The sequence below is a fragment of the Micrasema longulum genome, unplaced genomic scaffold (genome assembly GCF_059751315.1).
Source record: "Micrasema longulum isolate JH-2025_06_02 unplaced genomic scaffold, ASM5975131v1 h1tg000432l, whole genome shotgun sequence".
Taxonomy (NCBI): domain Eukaryota; kingdom Metazoa; phylum Arthropoda; class Insecta; order Trichoptera; family Brachycentridae; genus Micrasema; species Micrasema longulum.
The window spans coordinates 58,079-80,930 of NW_028277632.1; the positions used below are offsets into that span (position 1 = coordinate 58,079).

The 22,852-nt window shown below is 30.2% G+C and overlaps 1 protein-coding gene across 1 annotated transcript in view; it reads right to left on the minus strand.

The window, feature by feature from the left end:
• Window positions 1-826: 826 nt before the first annotated feature.
• The window catches only part of LOC148281610 (neuropeptide CCHamide-1 receptor-like), a 120,057-nt gene continuing 98,031 nt past the window's right edge, over window positions 827-22,852 (minus strand). Inside the window, exons 7-8 of the mRNA XM_088226453.1 lie at window positions 2,753-2,884; window positions 827-1,367 (exon numbers count right to left, since the gene is read on the minus strand). Of these exons, the coding sequence (XP_088082579.1) occupies window positions 1,289-1,367; window positions 2,753-2,884 (211 nt within the window). The 3' untranslated portion in view covers window positions 827-1,288. The remainder of the gene's footprint in view (window positions 1,368-2,752; window positions 2,885-22,852) is intronic.

Genomic DNA, 22,852 nt, shown 5'->3' on the forward strand with positions numbered 1-22,852 from the left:
GTAAAGTGGCCAATTAAACCAGCCAATAATAGGTCAAAAGCTCTTTAAATACCTAGACTTCCATATTCGTTTCTCAAAAATGTTTTCCCTGACATTCAATAGAATTTTAAAATGAGCCCGTACAAAACGGCTCGCTGTTGGTATTACGTCATTTTGACGTCACGCGTTATGACCACTGACTGCGCCTCTAATAAACATTGCGTTCAAGTTTAGCGCCAAAACGTCATACCGGCCGTTTTTATCACAGGGCGCGAAACGTCTCGCTTTTGGGTAATTCAAAATATGCATATTTTAAACTTTCGTAGATAAATTCTCCGACGCCGCACAAAAAAATATTGATATATTAACCAATGTATTTTTTCCTCTTATTAAAAAATGTTAGAAGTCCCTATCGAAACCAGAACCTAAGGAATGGTAGGGAAAGCGCCAACTTCCATACAAAAAGGCGGACTCATTTTCACTCGATTACCTTATTCAGGATTTTGGCATGTTTATATTTTACTCACCGATTTGTTATCTTCGTCCACCAGAATATAGTATTTAAAATAAGACTGCCTTTTAATATTTTTTTATTATTATGGAAAAGTTTTTATTTATAATAAAAATAATTTAAATAAACCTACGTGCATATCTGATTTATCATTAAACATATTTTAATGTGTCTTAGATAATATTAAAATAAGTCGCATTTTTAAAATATTGAAAATATTTTTACATCACGTACATAACTTTAAATTTGAATTCACACTTTTTCAGTAAATAAGTATCACAATATTCTTAAACTTATATTTGTATGACTTTTATTTACTATTCCACTTCACTAGTATTTTTTTTATCTAAACACTTTTTACAAAAAAAACGTTTATTTTCATACAAAGGCGGCTGCCTTTAGACGATCTTTTCTTGACTACCCAAATCCCATCCACACTTAGAGCCTTGGATATGTCACAGTTATAAATATGGGTAACACATATGTTAAATACCTTAAATTAACTTAATTTTAAAACCTATATTTAATACAACATTTTCAAAATATGTTACGTATTTTACTTTAATTATGTTTGTGTAGTTTTTTAAAACCATTTTGACTTGAAATGTCTTAAAATCGCACCAAAATTGTATTTTTATGAAAGTCCACTCTTCACTTCCTTTTGGCATGACGTCATATGGAGTTTGACTGAAGGAATCACCACTGATGAAAACACAGCAATGATGATCTAATGATGACACCATTATGATTTTGGTCATTGTTCCTTCAATCATATTCCTGCCAACTGAAGGACGGTCCTCACATGATTCCTGATGATCTTTTTTGATCATCAAGACGTCCATTACGACACGTGCTTGTAGCTCGATCAGTTTGTTCTCTGTAAATTATAAAAAAACATAATAATTATTTCCCTTCAAACAAATACTAAATATTAAAAAAGGTGTTTTGTAAAACGTGAAATAACAAAAATAAAAAAACCACATTCTCCTCCTTTTTTTCTATTTTCCTTTCTGTTCATATTTTATTCCCATTAAATACTAGTATCGATATTAATTAATGTTTTTTTACATTTTGAAAAAATACCAGTTGGCAATAAGCCCTTCGAATATACAAATAAAAAAAACGAAAGTCTCGTAAGTGTAATTTGAATTCTAAAATGTCAATTCAGTCAATTGATTTATTTATTCATTTCAAATTATATTTCTGTACAAATTTACCTACATTTTATGGATATTCAGACTATGCTTATGTTAACAGGCTTAATATAAGCATAGTCTGAATAAGCTTTAGCTTTATTTATTAATAACAAGCTTAAGCTTTATTTATTATTTATTATTATTAATTAACAACAAAATATAAAGTCACTTATTGTAACTATAATTACATATGTTGCAATATAAAAATTAAAAAATAACAATTCAAATGTAAGAAATAACATGACATTTAAATAGTAATTTCATACGGAACGTATTAAAAATTAAATTTAAAATGCCAATCAAAATTCAACAAAAGCATTAAGTACCTACTTATGAAAACATTTTTTTTTTTTTTAAATTTTCAACCACATCGGGCCGGGAAGGCAAATTATTGAGAAAATCACATTTAATTTTTGTGTTCTCACCGGGATTCAAACCCGCAACCTTCCGTGTGTGAGTCAAGCGTCTTGTTTTATTTATTTATTTAACAATTTTTATACATTTACAATATATATACATATAAGGGTGATATTGCCTTAAAGCAATTTCTTCCTACCTACCCAAACCGTTCAGTTTGAGAAAATTATAAATAAATGGACATGTCGAATTTCACAATTTTATACAAAAATTAAAAACAAATAATAACAAAAAATAAATTAGTTAATTAATTTACACTATGCTATGAAGAGAGGAGAGGGGATAGGAAGGAAAGAAGAAGCATTAAGGAACAATTTTAATATTTCAATGTCACTAATTGTATACATACGACGAGACTTCACATTCGGGGAAAATGATAAATAAAGTAAATGTAAGCATTAAAAAGAAATCGGTCTCAAAATAAAATAATATTTAACATGAAGACTTTGGCTAAATAACCCCTTTTGACCATTTCCCAAACTAATACGTCAGATCAGCCGAATTACGGCGTGTGTATTATGAAATATTCGAACCATTGCAAAACAGAGTTTATCCAAGTTCAGTATCTTTAAGGAAAAGGCTTGATTTTATACCATTTTTTCTTGTAGCGCCCTACTATTCATGGTACAGAAGTAGTAAAGATTCCCACCTTTTAAATTCAGCAAGCGCCATCCCACGGAATTGCGTAGCATTATGTTTATATGCTACTGAAAGAGAAACCGAAGTTCCTCTCATATCCCTCGTTGTTCTTTTTCGCTTTTTAACCCAACAAAGAAGATATCTGCAAGGGAAAAAAAATATCAATAAATGGAAAATTGCATTAAAAAAAACAAGTAAAAAATACTGAATCAATATTTTTTTTTGTTTAAACTTTAACAGTCGTAATTTGGCGGACGAAAATACATAGAATAGAAATACTTTGAAAAATTATTGTTTGTATAAATTACACGTATTTTTTTATGATGGCATGATTATTAGCGTTTTAGAATTGCAAAATCATAAGATTTTCTTACTTTTTATCATACTACAGCCTCATGGTAGATTGCGGTGTCGGTTCTCAGACTTCCACGTAAGTTATAAATTTAAACCACCTTCTACCCCTCTATTAATCTCTTCAAGCACTAACTGTTACAAAATAAGTGTTTCGGTAAAGGTGCCAGGGCCGCAATTATAATGGAAGGATGTCATACCTTCACCATGACGGTATAGTTGAAGATAAATTCTGCCGAGCAATTATGAAAATACACTACCGACCCTCCGCCTTCAAGTTTTGGATTGGTACATCGATATGTAACAAGGGAACGCGTATAATATGGTACATATATTTACGCAATAAAGTGACATATCTTCATTATGACGTCTTAGTTGAAGATACATTCAAGAAGCGCGATTACGAATATACACTACCGACCCCCCACCTTTAAGTTTTGAGGTAAGTACATCGGAATGTACCGACGGGTCAAGTACCTCTCGGTTTACATATTTTCTCTTTAAAAACATTATCTGGGAAACATTCTTGGACTGAAATGGGATTCCCATGTCAAGGATATCTACCGACAGACAAAATATTTCCTTTCAAGGTGATACATCAGTATTTTGAAAATTATAAAGTTTTCTGCTCACACAAATTTAAAATACACATTTGGTCATGAAATTCACGATTACAATACGCGTTACTCAGGGAATCTTCATGTGTCTAAGTTTCACACGACGAAGTTTGGCAGAAGGTCTACAGAAAATATTGGCCAATCCGAATTTGATAAACTGCCCGATGAGCTAAAACACGAAAATTCGAATAGAAAATCCAAAAGTGTCTCAATTAAAATATATTACTGAAATCGTTTTGATAGTGATAGTTATTCATCTAATTTTTATAAATGGTGTAAAGTACTGTGTTTTAGGTTTCTTTTATAATGTTTTCTTACAATTTCGGATATATGTATTAACTATGTATGCCATTATGTATTGTCACAATTTTCACAATTATTGTCAAATTCTTTATATGTACGGATCCAAATGAGTTTTTTTTTAATTACTCCTGGGAGTATAATATGTACTTTATGTTTTATTTATTTTATTAAAACTAAAAAAAAATAAAAAAATAAAAATAGATATTCCACCGAGCAGTTTTTGCTTTAAATACAATTCATTTTTTTAAAAATAATTTAAGGGAAGCCAGTTTTCTTTTTAAAAGCCTATTAAAAATATTAGAGAGAAATGAGTAAATTTTTAAGTTGATTTAAATTCCGACATAACTGCCAGATTTGAAAAAGAGCGGCTAGATGCAAAGATAGTGTGGCTAGATTCTCCCCTTTATAATATATAAGTGTATATAATACTATCTTTAAAATATATTGCCACCATAAAACTTTTTTATTATATTTTATCCATCTGTTTTATTATATTCCTAGGTACATATCAAAATGTCAAAAAAGCCTGTTTTGAAATACCTCAGTAGATAAATACTGACGAAAGTTAAGCATACCGTCTCGGTAATTCTAAAAAGTCATAAAAAAAAAATTCAAGAAAGAATTTTTTGCTTCAATTGATAATTATTGAAGTTGGCCATTTTTTATCAAAGTAGTATATTTAAAATCTAAATGAGGACTGTTCAAAATTTCAATTAAGTTAGGTAAGCCGACTAAATTTTCGGAATTATTTGTTGGTTGGATTCGATCATATGACGTCGAGATAACAAGTCGGTAGAACATACCGAGGTATAAAAGTAAAGTATAACAAAATTTTTAAAACTATGAAATTTTACCTCGCTACTACATTGATTTAGGACCTTATTTATAAACCTATTATAACGGTACGCCTAGGAATAGTGATAAAATAAGGATATGAATACCATCCGTATTCTATCACTATTATAAAGATGGTATTCCCATTCGTATTCTACCACTATACCTTGGCGTAACTTTATGCCAAGTTAATGAGTAAGTCCCAATAAAGGGTTTTATTTTATACCAAATAAGCTCGAAATAAATGTAAATTTAAATGCTGCATATTGAGTCTAAATTTCATGTCGCGCGTCGCTACGACAGACTTTACCGTTTGACCGTTCATTAACTAATTAGTTAGATTTTTTGGCTTTAAACAGCACAGTTAATCTAGAAATGGCATTAGTTGATTGTAAATTTTGTGTCACCACGAAAAACAATCAAAAGTTTAATTTTACGAAGAAGACCGAGAATTTTTTTGCTTGAAAATAACATGCTCAACCTAGAATGACGTCTTCAAATATCACGGCTCCATGACTTTTACGACCGTTATTGACAAGTTCTCGGAATGGACAAACAAACAAACACACACATGTTTTTAAAGTTTTAAAATATACACATAATAAACTCCAAAGCCTATTTTCACACGAAGGGTACGTTCCAAGCAATGCTGTATAAAAAACACGTAAAAAAAATACAGACAAATAATAATGGCGTATAGATATTCTCGTATGAAATCATTTCGGGATTTAAAAAAAAAAACATTTTCCATTTATTTTACCTTAATCTATTTATTTTAAAGGCAATGTTCGTATGTGTGCTCTTAAAAGACTAAATAACTACTAGACCGATTTACGTGTGTTTTTTTTTAATGGCAACAAAAACGTAGAATTCACATTGTCTCCATATTCACATTTAATTTATTAAATGGCTTATCTGATGTACCATCGTTAATGGATCAAGTGGAATTCAATGTTCCGATTCACCGGTTGCGAAATAATAATGTGCTGTTCCTTGATCAGCACAGCACAAATTATAACTTGCATGTACCAATGTCTCGATTGTATCGCATTGTAAACTCAATACAAGATATGTACTTTTTTGTGTAAGTTTTTCTAGGTTTAAACAATCACTAAGATAGACTAGATCTCGTCTTGATGTAGTTATCAATTTTATGTCCAAGCTTTATTTTTTTAAAGTTGTATTTTATTTCAATTGTACCTGTATATTTATATTTATTTATCTTTTTACAATGTTTGTATTATTTTTTTATACAAATGATGTTCCCTCACTGGGATGTCCCGTGCCGAGGGAAACATTTTACAATAAGTGAAACATGCCTTAAATTAGTTATTAAACATAGTTAACATCATTCGAAAATAAAAACGCAATTTTTCAAATTAACTTAATTATAATCAGCAATATAAACTAAAACAATCATAATAAATAGCAAATTCATATTGACTTGTAGACCAAATTTCATAAACATGACACAATTTTTCACCTATTTGGATTGATCTACTCATCGATCCGCAACCACCTCCACTATCAATTTCTTAATAGCAATTTTAAATTGTGAGTACTGACTAATTGTCCTCGTGGACAATGGAAGTAGATGGTACACTTTAACCGAAAAGTAGGCCAATCCTCTTTGACCGGAGGTTGTATTAATTTTTAATTGTTTTTGCAGCATCAGAATGGAGTATCTAGTAACTTTTGTATTTGTAAAATGAGATATAAAAAATATTTAAAAAAATGCTTTTACCACTGCAAATGAACTGAATAAGTAATCACAATGAAGTAAAGTTTCATAAGTATACTTAATAATGTTTAATCTGAAGTGAAACCGCGGTCTGAATTATCTTCATACAAACTAGTATATTCTATTCTATTCTAGTATTTTCTCCCTAAAATATAAATTAAGAGGAATAATTTTTTTAGACACTATCGATATTTACCGTTGGAGTATCTCTATTATTTTGTTTTTTTTTTATAAATAGTTTATTACGGGAACTAGAACCATCCAAAAACCCGTAGAAACCTTGGGTTTATCTGCTGTTTTTGGGCGCAAGGTATACAATTCTGATAACTTTTTTCGAAAAATGCAAAACGTGTACCAAACAGAAAATTTTATTCCAATACGATTTCAAATACTTTTTTGACTAAATTTCCGGTCACCGCATATCCTCAAAATTCGTGTAATCCGAAACGCAAAAATAATCATGTATATTTGCATATCTAATTTTAATTGAATACAATAATTGATATCAAACTTTCAATTGAGTTTATTTCATCTAAAAAGTTTTGTAAGTATTTTAGTATACTATTATTTCTAGCCCTAATATAATCCCCATACAAATATTGATGCAATTATTTCTGTAATATTATATCAGTTCCAAGAATGATATCAAATTACGCTGTCATCAAACTCGTTAATATGTTTATCACAAGCCTTATACAAGAACTCTTCCCACGCGAATACGTCAATCAACAGTAAAACAAGGTAATCAAACTTCAATATTTTTTCTTCCAGTGCCTCAACGTAACATATTTTAGCCTTTGTTGAATCAAAATAATAATGTATAAGCAATGAACTTTTGTGATTTTAGATACTAATTTACATTTAACGCTGACGTAGGCGCGCTGTTTGAGTAAAATTTACGTAGGTATTATTTTATTAGTATTTAATTTTAATATACGTTGAACTAATAATTTGAAACGGTATAAAGACGTTCAGAAAACTGATAAATTTTCAGAACTTTACCTCCGTTGCTCATAGTTTAATAAATTATAATAAATGAATGTTTACGTTCAAAAAATTTTAATAACATATTCGAAACGATTCATTTTATGGAAATCATTTATTCATGTTTCTGTGTTCTGCAAATAAAATAGAATCTGAACTCTGGTATTTTACGGTAAAAACTCAAAAGGGGAAATCAAGTGGAGATTTGTCCATCTTGATTAGATCGTTAAGTTTTTTGCCTACACCGCTTGAGGTCTCGAATTTGATTCCTGATAAGTTCGATACAGTATTTAAAAGGGTGACTTTTAGTATGTAATATTTTACTGTCGTTGGACTGGATCTGAAGCATAAGTCTAACTTTATTGTTTTCATGTAGGTATCAAAAGAGTGATATTAAAACAAAAACAGTGCCCATTTCAAAACACTGTATGTGTTTTGGCTGTGAATGCATTTTTTCGTTGAACTGTGGTACAAATTTAGTTAATCTGTGAATAAAGGTATGTCTCAATAAAAACGAATAACATTATGTGAAGAAGAGAACATGGATATCAAGGCATTTTAGAAAAAAGGCATATTAAAAATCCTAGTTGATAACAGTAAATGTGTAAAGTAATGTTGTTACTTATCGTAGCATAAAAAATATTTTTAAAATTATAATTTCAAATTCCCGCAAAAACGGTCATTGCATTGGCCACGCCTCTAAAACGTCAAGATGTTCATTTTTAGCTTTGTTCCGAACCATTCAAGTTTTTTTAGAAAATCGTCACGAATCTTGACGTCACAACTATCAATGCCAAACATGTCCGTTTAAGTCACACTTTTTAAAAATATTTTACTTTTTAAATTTATATTACATGAAAACATTTCTCCACAATATCCATATTGATTGTGAAAATACAATTATTAATTCTAAATCCATTTCATATAACTTTATCGGTATTCGTAGTACGTGATGTTTGCCTATTCTTTAATTGAAGGTAATATTATATCCAGGTGAAATTGTTTCGATGAATAACTTCAAACGGTATGTTTCCTAGTAGGTATCTTTGTTAAATTACCCTTAATAAAAATAAAAAAATAAACATGTTTCCATAAATATATAGGTTATAAAAAAAACTTAAGGCAGATAAAGAATGGGAAGGACCCGTCGCTTTGACTAAAGTAAAAAGCTGACCTGAAGAATTCATACGTGCACTCGCTTTGGTACTACATCATCATCATCATTTCCTTATAACCCACTCAGTGGTGCATAGGTATCTGCATTGGTATTTCAATGAAAAATATTTTTTAGGCGTTGCCTAGTGAAGGTAACCAAATAAATTTCACCTAGATGATAAATTTTTCAGCTGTTTTACTTCACAAAAGTCAACAGATTGAAGAGTTGACGAAATGTGGATGTTTAAACAAAGAAAGAGTCGTAAATTTTACTCAGAGCTTAAAGTGGCCACTCAAACCAGCCATTCTATTTTGATGAATTCTTTTTTACCTACATACATATAGTTGCATACATGAAAATAAAATAAAAAGGACTTTGTCAAAAAACTTCTAAAATGTATCCCTCGGCACGGGTTTTTTCGATGAGGAATACAGTATAACCTGAAAATGTATATTTCTATCAATGATCTACTTTATAATTAAGTAAATGACTATTCAAAAGTCTTGTAAACGCGTAGACTTCTATATTGCCATCTCAAAAATGTTTTTTTTCTCTGTCACGACAATTTTAATCCTAATATTTCAATTTATTTATGTTTGTGCATACAGTATCATTCACTCTCCGCATCAAACGATGAAGGAAAGATGATTAGTTTTACGCTACAGTATCAGTCCAGGGACTATGAAATATTTTAGTGTGAAAATACACTGTTAAATACATATTTTATATTTACTCTGTCGGAAATCGAACTCGAGACCTCTTGTATGATAGAAAAAAAAGCTGATCATTACACCACGAGGTTATTGTTCGCGTATTACGTTACTATTTTAGGATATATATGCTGTATTTTTACACTGAACCTAAAATATTAAACTCGTGTGTGACGTAAAAACACAGTGTTATATTTAAGATGAATTATCTTGCGCTTCATCTCTAGTCTGGGGACTACATTGAAAGCCCCACCCCACCCACTTACCCGGATCCATTTAAAAGGTTTTGTGGCCTTTTTTTAGATCCACGCATTGCAAAAAGATTATTTTTTTTGCTGTAATGAACTGTATTTTTTTTTCACAAGTTATACAAAAAAATTCATGTTTTTTAAAAAAAAATACATTTACTGCTTTTAATGCCTTCTTTGCCGTCAGAGCAACCTAAGTATAAACAGTAAATTAGTCTTTTTTTTTATTAATATCCCTACAGAGATGAGGTAGAATTTTTTTTCAAATTCAGGATTATGGATATTCGAGCGTTTACAGGGCTTATGACCTGTCATTGGCTGGGTTAAGTGGCCACTTTACGTATTACAACATTCCCCATTCCGCTTATTAGCGAATATCGACACAGGTAACATTTTTTTGATTTTTGTATATTTGTTATTAAATGAGAAACCATTCACAAGCGTGTTGGAGCGCCATCTATGTATTGATATTGAAGTTAAGTATTTTTAATTAGCATATTACTTTATTTTATGTATTTAAGACTCTTATTTAAGATTCTTCTTAAAAAATATATACCTACTCCCCCTTGGGAGAAATCCAGATTTGTGTATGTACAAAATACACGTACCAAAAATAATGTTGTGTAATAAGATCTGGTCAAAATATAAGTATAAATAAATTACAGAGTCATCTGCAGGCGATTACTAGTACTTAATTTAACTCGGAAGAGTCTTAAATACATAAAATAAAGTAATATGCTAATTAAAAATACTTAACTTCAATATCAATACATAGATGGCGCTCCAACACGCTTGTGAATGGTTTCTCATTTAATAACAAATATACAAAAATCAAAAAAATGTTACCTGTGTCGATATTCGCTAATAAGCGGAATGGGGAATGTTGTAATACGTAAAGTGGCCACTTAACCCAGCCAATGACAGGTCATAAGCCCTGTAAACGCTCGAATATCCATAATCCTGAATTTGAAAAAAAATTCTACCTCATCTCTGTAGGGATATTAATAAAAAATATATACCTACTCCCCCTTGGGAGAAATCCAGATTTGTGTATGTACAAAATACACGTACCAAAAGTAAATTTGTCTGTCACCCTCAATCTAATTTTTCCAATACCTAAGATGTTAGTTTATTAGTTTGTTTGTAAACCAGATGAAAGAAGACCACTCCTTCACCAGCTAGAATTCAAACCCATGAAGTCCAAAACAAAATGGTTGTTCATACATTCGCTGTATTTCTAGCACCACCCTATTTAAGACGAAAACATAACATCAACCTTTTCATAACCTGGTATCATCCTAGTCAAGACCTTTCAACTAATGTTCAACCAACCTGTCAACAGCTGGAGGCGTGATTCAGAACCCAGAATGAAGATATAGGCGAAGATAGGTAATCAAGAATTCACACGAGAGGTAGTATTATACATGGTTAAAATAGTGCGGGAAATTAGTAAAAAAAAATAAAGTAGGGAACAAAATGCCGAACACTCTTCAAGTGGAACGTAAGGCCTGTTGACTACTGTCAATAGGCCTGCTTCTCCTTAAGAGTTTTAAGTAGTTTCCTCTTCACACAAGCAAATTTTGAGAAGTTCCTGCTTGGCCTACTTCAGTATATCCTTCCCGATCCCAACAGTTTAGATAAATTTAATAAAATATAATTGTAGAAAAATCCTTTTTTTAAATATAAACTGTGTATTTTATATATTCGCGAGGTAATAAATAATGCAACTTCCATTTAAAAAAAACCTGTCAACCAACCTTATTTACCTTACGCAATATAAAAACCCAATCCTTAATACTAAGACAGCGTCCTCAATAACACATCACGGCGGCGAAGGAGCAGCCCAGCCCGACCCCCGACCGATACACGCCTCCCAGCCCTACTTATAAGTGTATAAGCAGTGGTGGAAAAACGAATCTCCATGCGGATTTGGTGCAAAATATAGCGGAAGGAAGGCTTCAACGATATTATTTAGCGGAGTGGACTCTATTTAATTTTAATAAAAATAAGTGAGTATCCTTGGTATGCGGTGTGCAGTTTCAATCGGTCACAACTCAACACAAATGGATTAAGAATGGATGCCACTAACCTTATCTTCGTTCTTGATGGAATTGCTGTGGTCCAACTAATCACTAAATAGCGGTACTAACACGAGGGCAGACCTCCGATCTGAAGCTCAATACTGGTGGTTGGTGGAAACAAAGTTAATGATGCGGAACACGTTTAAATAAATAAGCGCGCGATGTACGACACGAGGTCTTAATGTGGCGGGTGATCAAAGAATACCGAGGTGGGGAGTGAACAGTGTTTGCGGATACAAAGGATTTAGAAGTTTTGACAAAACTTGACCAATGCATACCCACCTAATTCGCCACCAAGTAGATAAACCTTTTACGGAAATATACAATAAATGACTTGAGTTCGATTCTGAAGGGGATATTTACTTTCATTTACTTATTCCTTTTTTTACATGATAAACAATAATAAATAATAAGAATAATGTGACCTCACTAGAGAATCCGTGCCGAGGACACTTACCAACACACTTTCTTTTTTTTTGTTACAGGTGAGAATATATAAAGAAGACTTTAAAATACTAAGAGATTTTACAAAATAAAAAGACGCTTTAAGCACGACGTATTAATGTTTATATTTCTGTATCTCAGAGGCAGACGGATGCTAATTCTAATGTCAAACGTTCAAAAAAAGCCTAAAGAATCTACTTTCTCAAAGTGCTTTTTAATAATATGAAGCATTAATTTGTATTTTTGGTATCTTCTTACATGGGTTTTTTATTTATATTTCTTCAATATCAATGAACGAAAATTGAAATGTCATTTCATGAATTTCTGGATTTGCATCCATCTGCCTCTGAGATACAGATTCAATTTATCTTTACCTTTATTGTTTATATTTAAAAAAAAATACTTTCAAATACAACAATAAAAACTACATTTTAAAAGAAACATTGCATGTTAACTCTGTCGGGAATAAAACCTAAGATTTCTGGCGAGGGGGGCAAACACCCTGACCAGTGCATCACGAGGCCGACACAGCTAGTGGGTATTCATTGAGTCGAAAATACGTCAGGGTTCTGGTTCTATTTCACGATAGTATTTTTAATTCCGCTCGAACAAGAGACGCATATTTTTTAACATTTAAATTCTACATAACTACGTCTGGCATTGTAAATAACTAGGCCTGGCATGGAAAATTACTAGGTTGGGAATGGAAAATAATCTGGCGTTGGAAAATTTATGATTCGAGGCGGCACGTATGGCAATTTTGATTTATTTAACTTGAAAATAAAAGCAATTTAAGCTACCAAAAACAACAATCACTTGAATTTGCTTACAATGTGGTTCTGGATTAAATTTAATGGAAATAGATCCACATGGGAAAATTAAAATATTTATGTTGTTAGGTATTTCCCTTTGATAACATTTATTTTTATCGAATTTTGAATCTTTTTCACATCAGATAAACAATTTCAATTCCCCTTCATTTGAAATCATTTAAGATACGAAGCCATTGGAAAGATTGTTTAGTAAGATGCATATGTCACTTTTTTCACCATCATCATTCCTTTTCCGCACCTAAATTAGTATTTTTTGTAGTAAGTATATATATTTGTGAGTAAACTTCTTTAATTCTGAATTACTGAGTTGCCTAGTATGTGGGGTGAAATAATTCAATTAGATGAATCTCACCCGCATAAATAAAGGTTTCAGCTCTTTAATTTCACAAACATCAACAGATGAAAGAACTGAAGGAATATAGATGTTCAAATATGGGCAAAATAGTGAATGTTACACAGTGTGTAAAGTTGCCACTTTAACTAGCCAACGACAGGTCATAAGCCCTGTACATGCCAAGACTTCTATATTACCTTCTCTGAAATGTTCTTCATCTCTGTTGAAATATGTTGTTGATCATTTTTGTTACATGATCTTTCGGTGATCAGTCATACGCTTCAGGTACTATTTATTTATATATATATATATATAATATTGATGTTTTTTGTTGATATTTCTTGATAAAACTCCATAGTTAATGATAATGATAAAATTTATAAATAAACTTATCAATGAAACTTCTTGGTTTAGTTTTACTTTTTATTATTTTGACCAACGAGCGCTTTCGCCTAAGTAGGCATCTTCAAGACTGGTGATTTGTTTACAACGTTTACAGCTTTTATACTATTCTTAACATATTTTGGAGATAAGATAGAACAATATTTTAACAGGGGACAGAAAACATAAATATTTACAACTAGTTTGCTATACAATTCATTTTTGGGAGTTTTTGGACCGAAAGGGATTAAGTTTTATTATTTAAAATGTGGGAAGAGAACACATGGCGAAATACAACAGTGTGGGGAATCTACATTTTAACAGATAAAGTTGGAAAATACTTTGGTTTTTTGACAGGGAAGTTTACATACCTATAAATGAAACATTTTAAGATTCATACTTAGTTAATACAGATAATTTCATTATATAATTTTAGTAGTAAATAATTAAATCAAACGGAGCTATATTAAATTAAAGGTTTAAGTAAAGGAGAGTTTACATAATAACATTTAGTTAATAAGTTTACATACCTAGAGATAAATGACGAAACATTTAAAATTCATAATTAGTTAAGACAGAGTTAATAAGTTTACATACCTATAGATGAATGACGAAACATTTTAAGATTCATACTTAGTTAATACAGATAATTTCATTACATAATTACATTTAATTAACAAGTTTACATACCTAAAGATGATTGACGGAATATTTTAAGATTAATACTTAGTTAATACATTAGTTTTTGAAATGAAGTTATCATTTTGATAGTTAATTTCATGTTAATTATATTATTTTAGTAGTAAATAGTTAAATCAAACGGAACTTTATTAAATTAATGGTTTAAGTAAGGGGGAGTTTGATAATTCCAATTGCTGGTTAATTATTACTGCATTAAGTTTAATTCTATTGATTTCTAATGATTCTAATTTATCTAGTTTTTTCCCTTTGTTTTCAAAATGTAGTAATTTAATATTATTTTCGCTGTCAAAAGTATGGTTAAGCGAGTTTAAATGTGTTGCAAAATTAGATTTGTCATTTTTTAATCTATAGGAGGCAATATGTTCTTTGAGTCTTGTTTTTATTGATCTGCCACTTTGACCTATATATATACCTTCACAATCATTGCACTTTAAACTATACACTCCATTCTTGTCTAAGGTTGAGATCTTATCTTTATTATTAACAAGGCATTGTCCCATTGTTTTTTTATTATCCATAGCTACATTAATTTTATTTTTATTAAATATTTTTTTAATTTTTTCACTTGTGTTTCCTATATAATTTAATTTTACCCAATAATTTGATTCATTTTTATTATTTTAGTTTGATAATTTAGAACTAAATTTATTAAAAAAAGGTCTAAAATATTGTCCAAATGTCAATTTAAATAAACAAGATTTTGAAAATTTAGCAGTAGACTCTGACGTAGCTTTAGGTAAAAATATTTCTGCAAAATTTGAGATTGCTTCTATAATTAAATCAGATTTCTGTAAATCAAAAAACTTTTCTTCAAATAATGAATCAAAAATCATTAAAAAAATAAAAAATAAAATCAAATCTAATAATTTAATTGTTTCAAAGGCGGACAAAGGTAATTGTACGGTTATACTTAGCAAAGAGGTTTATACTGAAAAAATGGAAAATCTCCTTTCTACAGATAATTTTGCCGAAATACCCAAAGATTTAACGCAAATTTATTCAACAAATATAAAAGCGGTAGTAGATTCATGTAAAATTATTTTTTCTAACACTTTCTCAAGTCAACAAATACTTAATATGAACCCTCAATGTCCGAGACTATATGGATTACCAAAAGTTCATAAAGATGGGATGCCATTAAGACCAGTTGTTTCTTTTAACTCTGCTCCTTCGTATAAATTAGCAAAAAAAGCGAATTTCCTCATAAAATGTATTCTAAAATTTAACCCTAGTCGGACAATAAAAAATTCGTTAGACCTTATCACTAAAATTAAAGACACTAATATCCCTAAAAATTCAGTTCTAATATCTTTTGATGTAGTAAATCTTTTCACTTGTATACCTATAAATGAACTTAAAAATGCATTAGACACATATATTTATAAAAAATTCTTAACGCCTCAATTGAAAAATGAGATTTCTCAAATTTTAAATGTTTGTATAGATCAAAACCTATTTAAATTTAACAATAAATATTATCTTCAGAAGAATGGTCTTGCCATGGGAAGTCCATTATCTCCAATATTAGCTGATTTTTACATGGACTATTTAGAATCAAAATTATGTCAAACAAAATTATTTGAAAATGTGCAATTTTATTATAGATATGTTGATGACGTCATTTGTCTTTGGAAAGGAACAAAAAGACAGTTAGATACATTTTTTAATGAACTAAATAACTTAAGTAATTCAATTAAATTTACGATGGAATATGGAGGAAATAAAATTAACTTTTTAGATTTAAACATACAAATAATTGACAGTAAATTTGACCTTAGCATTTATAGAAAACCCACATTGAGCGATAATATCATACATGCCAATTCACGCCATCATTTATCTCATAAATTGTCAGTTTTTCATTCAATGATACATAGATTAGTTAATATACCAATGTCTAATGAAAATTATAAAAAAGAAATAAACATTATAAAAATAATAGCATTCAATAACGGTTATGAAAAAAATCTCATTGACAAATTATTAATTAAAAAACAAAAAAGAAACTCAGTCAAAGCAATAGGTAACGGTTTATTACCAATAGATAATAAAAATGAATCAAATTATTGGGTAAAATTAAATTATATAGGAAACACAAGTGAAAAAATTAAAAAAATATTTAATAAAAATAAAATTAATGTAGCTATGGATAATAAAAAAACAATGGGACAATGCCTTGTTAATAATAAAGATAAGATCTCAACCTTAGACAAGAATGGAGTGTATAGTTTAAAGTGCAATGATTGTGAAGGTATATATATAGGTCAAAGTGGCAGATCAATAAAAACAAGACTCAAAGAACATATTGCCTCCTATAGATTAAAAAATGACAAATCTAATTTTGCAACACATTTAAACTCGCTTAACCATACTTTTGACAGCGAAAATAATATTAAATTACTACATTTTGAAAACAAAGGGAAAAAACTAGATAAATTAGAATCATTAGAAATCAATAGAATTAAACTTAATGCAGTAATAATTAACCAGCAATTGGAATTATCAAACTCCCCCTTACTTAAACCATTAATTTAATAAAGTTCCGTTTGATTTAACTATTTACTACTAAAATAATATAATTAACATGAAATTAACTATCAAAATGATAACTTCATTTCAAAAACTAATGTATTAACTAAGTATTAATCTTAAAATATTCCGTCAATCATCTTTAGGTATGTAAACTTGTTAATTAAATGTAATTATGTAATGAAATTATCTGTATTAACTAAGTATGAATCTTAAAATGTTTCGTCATTCATCTATAGGTATGTAAACTTATTAACTCTGTCTTAACTAATTATGAATTTTAAATGTTTCGTCATTTATCTCTAGGTATGTAAACTTATTAACTAAATGTTATTATGTAAACTCTCCTTTACTTAAACCTTTAATTTAATATAGCTCCGTTTGATTTAATTATTTACTACTAAAATTATATAATGAAATTATCTGTATTAACTAAGTATGAATCTTAAAATGTTTCATTTATAGGTATGTAAACTTCCCTGTCAAAAAACCAAAGTATTTTCCAACTTTATCTGTTAAAATGTAGATTCCCCACACTGTTGTATTTCGCCATGTGTTCTCTTCCCACATTTTAAATAATAAAACTTAATCCCTTTCGGTCCAAAAACTCCCAAAAATGAATTGTATAGCAAACTAGTTGTAAATATTTATGTTTTCTGTCCCCTGTTAAAATATTGTTCTATCTTATCTCCAAAATATGTTAAGAATAGTATAAAAGCTGTAAACGTTGTAAACAAATCACCAGTCTTGAAGATGCCTACTTAGGCGAAAGCGCTCGTTGGTCAAAATAATAAAAAGTAAAACTAAACCAAGAAGTTTCATTGATAAGTTTATTTATAAATTTTATCATTATCATTATATATATATATATATATATATATGTATATATATACATGTAGTTGGATAATCTATATAGCGCCATTTTTCTGAAAATCACCTCAAGCGCACCATACAATAAATAAGTGTCCCTGCACGTCTTGCAGCTACAAAGCGCATTGACGATTAGGATTCTAGTTCCTCCTTTCCAATTATGATATATTTCAATTAGAACATATAGAAGCTAGGTTACAACACGTCTTGCAGCTACAGAGCGCATGGACGGTAAGTAATCTAGCCCCTATTTACATTTTGTTATAATTTGACAACGAAGTAAAGTGTTTGAATGATATTAATATACAAACATAAAAAAACTCATTTTTAAAAATCGGAGTTCGATTATAACAAGTCTTGCAGCTGCTGAGCGCATGGACTGTTGAAATTCTAGACCTCATTAAAAAAAAATGGTTGTTAACATTTACGTATTGAAGAAAGATTACCAATCATCCTGCAGCTACAAAGTGCATGGACAAATGGTATTATGGCAACTTAAAATTATATCCATAAATTTACCAAAAATAAACATTTACAAGAGTAGATAATTTGTCAAGTGTTGATGCAAAAAAAGTAAACAATAAATAAATAAAAAAATGTTCTAACATTATGGCCAGCGAAATAAAGAAAGATATCCGAAGGGTAGCTATTGTAGACTGTAGGTATCATAGCCGGACATGTGGCCAACAGGCTGCTCGCTTATTCTTGGAACTGCTGGTTACTATGAAATGTTGTAGTGTAAAAACACTATTTTAAATAATATTTCACATCAACAATATCGAGAATCGAACCTGAGACCTCTTGCATGGTAGGCAAATGCGCTGAACATTACACCACGGGCCATACATTTATTATTTTGGCGTCCGTTTTAAAAATAGTATGTCAGGGAAGTAAACACTCTATGGCGGAAAAAAATCCTGGAGAAACAAACGTGCAAAGCATCTACTGGCATGTACTCTAGAATTCTGATTTTTTATAGCTCATCGACATTGTTCTCGGTCAAATGTTATAAAAAGGGACACATCATACTTAGCTATCTTTTCACTGAACAGTGATAGCGGTGGTAAACTTTTTTATCCTTGTTTCTATTTTGTCAATCAGAACAAAAGAACGAGACAAATTTAGTCGTTAAAATAAAAAAGCGAGATTAAATCAGCCAAATGAAGTTGAGAGCGAGAAAGGAAGTTGAATAGAGAGAGATCGAAGTTGGAGAGAGGTAATCTCTTAATTTTCCCCGTACATTTTTCATTATATTTTCTCTTTGGGTGGAATTTCTCTCTTTTACCTTCAAAAGGGTACTTACTTTGAACTTCACTGAATAATTTTGTACATTAACATAATAGAACACAGATAAAGAACACTTTAAAACAGGCAATTTAGAAGTCTAGTCATCTACAAGGCCTATGACCTGTAATTGGCTGGTTTAAGTGGCCATTTTACACACTGACTAATATTCACCATTCTGCCCATTTTTGAGCATCTATATTCCTTAAATTATTTCATCTGTTGATTTTTGTGAAGTCAAAGGGCTGAAACCTTAATTTATGCGGGTGAGATTCATATTTTTAAATTATTTCACCAAGATACTGTGCAACGACTGAAAATCTTTATTTTTTCTATTTCTATACTTCTTATATTTCTATACTACATACTATAAATACTTCAATTTCTATACTTCTTCTTAAAGTGCCACTTAAACCAGCCAATGACAGGTCATAAGCCCTGTAGATGCCTAGACTTCTATATTGTCTTCTCTAAAATGTTCTTCATCTCAGTTCTATAATGTCAATTTTTACATCTCCCCAGGGAGTTAAATCCAGTCCTTGTTTACAAAAATTTGGACAAACTCAAAATGATTTGTATTTGTTAAGTATATCATTCCATTGCGTATTTATTCGAGTAATTAAAGTATTCAATAAATACTTGACACAATAATAATGTAAGTGCGCGTTTAAATAAATCGATCTCATTAAACAACAATATTTTAGTTAGTCAAAATTTTTGGAGACTTGAACTGGATTTCTTCTCCTTTTTTATTTCAGATAAACATTTAACAACAGAGATAGAAAACATTTAAAAGAAGGGAATATGGAAGTCTAAGCGTTTTCAAAGCCTATGACCTGTCGCTGGTTGGATCAAATGCAAACTTTACCACTGTATATATTTGAGGATTCCCATTTCTTCAATTCTTCAATATTTAAATTTTTGTTAGGTTAAAGAACAAAAACTTTTATGGATGCGAGTTTGAATTCGTTTATATTTTCGAAGACAAGCCCTGAATTTCACTCCCTAAAGAGTTATAATTATTAACGTATTACAACAAAGATAGAGAACCATTTATAAAAGTTAAGATGAAAGACCACATAAAACAATCGATGACAGTTCAGTAACTTTTGTAAATTAGCTTAGAATTCCATATTTAATTCTTCAATATATTATCCATCTCTCTCTCTCTTGAAATATGTTGGTTACATTAAAAATAATAGTGATTATAGCTGTTTGTATTTTGTTATTTTTTAAAGTAAAAAAACACAAAAATTTAACACAAAGATTTTTTTAATAAGACTCTAAGGTATTCGTAGAACGGAAACTAATTTATTACGATGACAAAAACAAAAATTAAATTGACAGGATTATCAAGTATTTTTCTTTCAAATAAAATTGATAATAACGACATTAAACCTCTTTTATTTGTTAGTATAATGATCTTTCAGCGACGCGTTCACAGGAATAAATGATTATGTCATTTTTTCAACATAATCTACAAACGTGAGTATTTATTTTGTTTTAAATTTACTTAGATTAAGATTTTGCAGGTTTCCGAATTTAACAGTACCCGTTTCAAAGAGTAAAAAAACGGTCAAAAATTATTTTAAAATAAATCTAGGCGCTTTTTTAGCATAGTGTATTATTATAACACAGAAAAATAATATTTAAGAGAAAGGAAAATAGGGATCTTAGCATTTACAAGGACATTTGATCTATCATAAGCTGGTTTAAGTGTCAATTTTACAAATCAAAGTATCGTGCTAACTTTATCTGTTAAAATGTGTATTTTACACTCTGCTGTATTTCACCATGTGTTATTTTTCCAGATTTTAAATAATAAAAGCCTAATCCCAATTTCGGTCTAAAAACGCCCAAAAATGAACAGTTTAGCAAACTAGTTGTATTTACCAATGTTTTTTGTCCCCTGTTAAAATACTCATTTCATCTTATCTTCAAAATATGTTAAAAATAGTATAAAAGCTGTAAACGTTGTAAATAATTCATCAGTCTTGAAGAAGCCTACTTAGGCAAAAGCGCTCTTCGATCAAAATAATAAAAAGTAAAACTAAACCAACAAGTTTCAATGATAGTTTCACATATAATTTTATCATAATCATCACTTTACAGAGTAAATATTTAATTATTATTATTATTTTATTAGTTTTAAGCGAGCAGCTTAAGGCTAATATGTTTAAATCTATTTTAACGAAAGTTAGTTGATGGCGCACATTAACTTTTCCGGCACAAATCTAGTATATTTTTGAACCCATTTAGACTACACATTCAGCTTTAGCTGTGGCAGCTTATTCCAACAATCAACAACCCCATTGCTCCTGTAATGCTTCCGTGGATTTATATTGAATCTCGTTTTCTCCAGCCTGATACTGTGACAAAACACTATTGTGAATTACAAATATTTGTTTGGCAAGGTAAATTTACGTTTGACGTTCACCCTGTTCCCGCCACTCACCCTCTTTTCAATACATTTTTCAGTATTTCCATCTTTAGTAAACATACTTCCCAGATACACAAACTCTTTTACCTGATTCAGCACATCTCCTGCATCATCAGAATAGAAAAGACAATAGACAGTAAAATCACCCATTTTGCTCCCGTTCTGAAATCTTTTATTTCTTTCATACAGTTATCGATATATGCATTGAGGTGATATTACACGTCCCTGTTAACTCCCGGAATGTTAAACCCAACGTGCATGACCCATTCACCCTCACACATATTGTGATGATCTTATACAGTGACGCAATAGCCCGTATCATGTTACCATTCACTGTCAACTCTAATGAACGCTTTTCGCAGATCAAAAAATGCGTAGAAAAGCTTTAGTGTTTGGCCAGAATTTTTTCTTTCATATTTCGCAGAGCATACATCCGTACATACTTTTCCATTCTTAGAGGCACAATAAAGTATTGTAGTGAAAACCACCATTTAAATATATTTTTTCATGTTGACCTTGCTTGAAATAAACTCGGTTACTTAAATATAGCAGAATTTTACGAAGCGGACCTATCTCCACGTGAATTACTTATTCTGGATTTTTATATGGAGTAGCCATCGAGTCAAAAACACTCGTCCAGGATTCTGGTTCTATTTCAATTACATAACTTTTTTATTTTATATCGCGTCTATATTTACATATGAACCTTAACATACTCTCGGGGGTATATAAAAGACTAACAACCACATCCGGCTAAGGAGGCCTTTCTCAAACTATGGAGATCGAGACACGTCACGAGTCCGTAAAAGCATGTTGTTTAGTAAACACGCAAGGACCCTTATAATAATTATGATAACGGTATTTAATAAAATATAAAAAGTGTTTTTATAAGATTATAAAATTAAACAAAATAAAACCATTTTATTACGCGATAGTTAAGTCTTTACTCGACAAGAAGTTGAGGGAGATTAATATCTTAAACTCTATAAAAGTCAACAATGTTTGAGTATGTCCAAATGCTTGCAGACTGGCTGGATTTCCTCCCTAAGGAGTTATTCATGTTTAAACTTATTGCAACAGAGAGGAATATGGAAGTCTATGCATTGACAGGGCTTATGACCTGTCATGCTTTACCTCTCTGTTGCAATAAGTTTAAATATGAATAACTCCCTAGGGAGGAAATCCAGCCAGCCTGCAAGCATTTGGACATACTCAAACATTGTTGAATTAACTACATGGTAAAAGAAAAAGTAAAAATATTGTTTTTA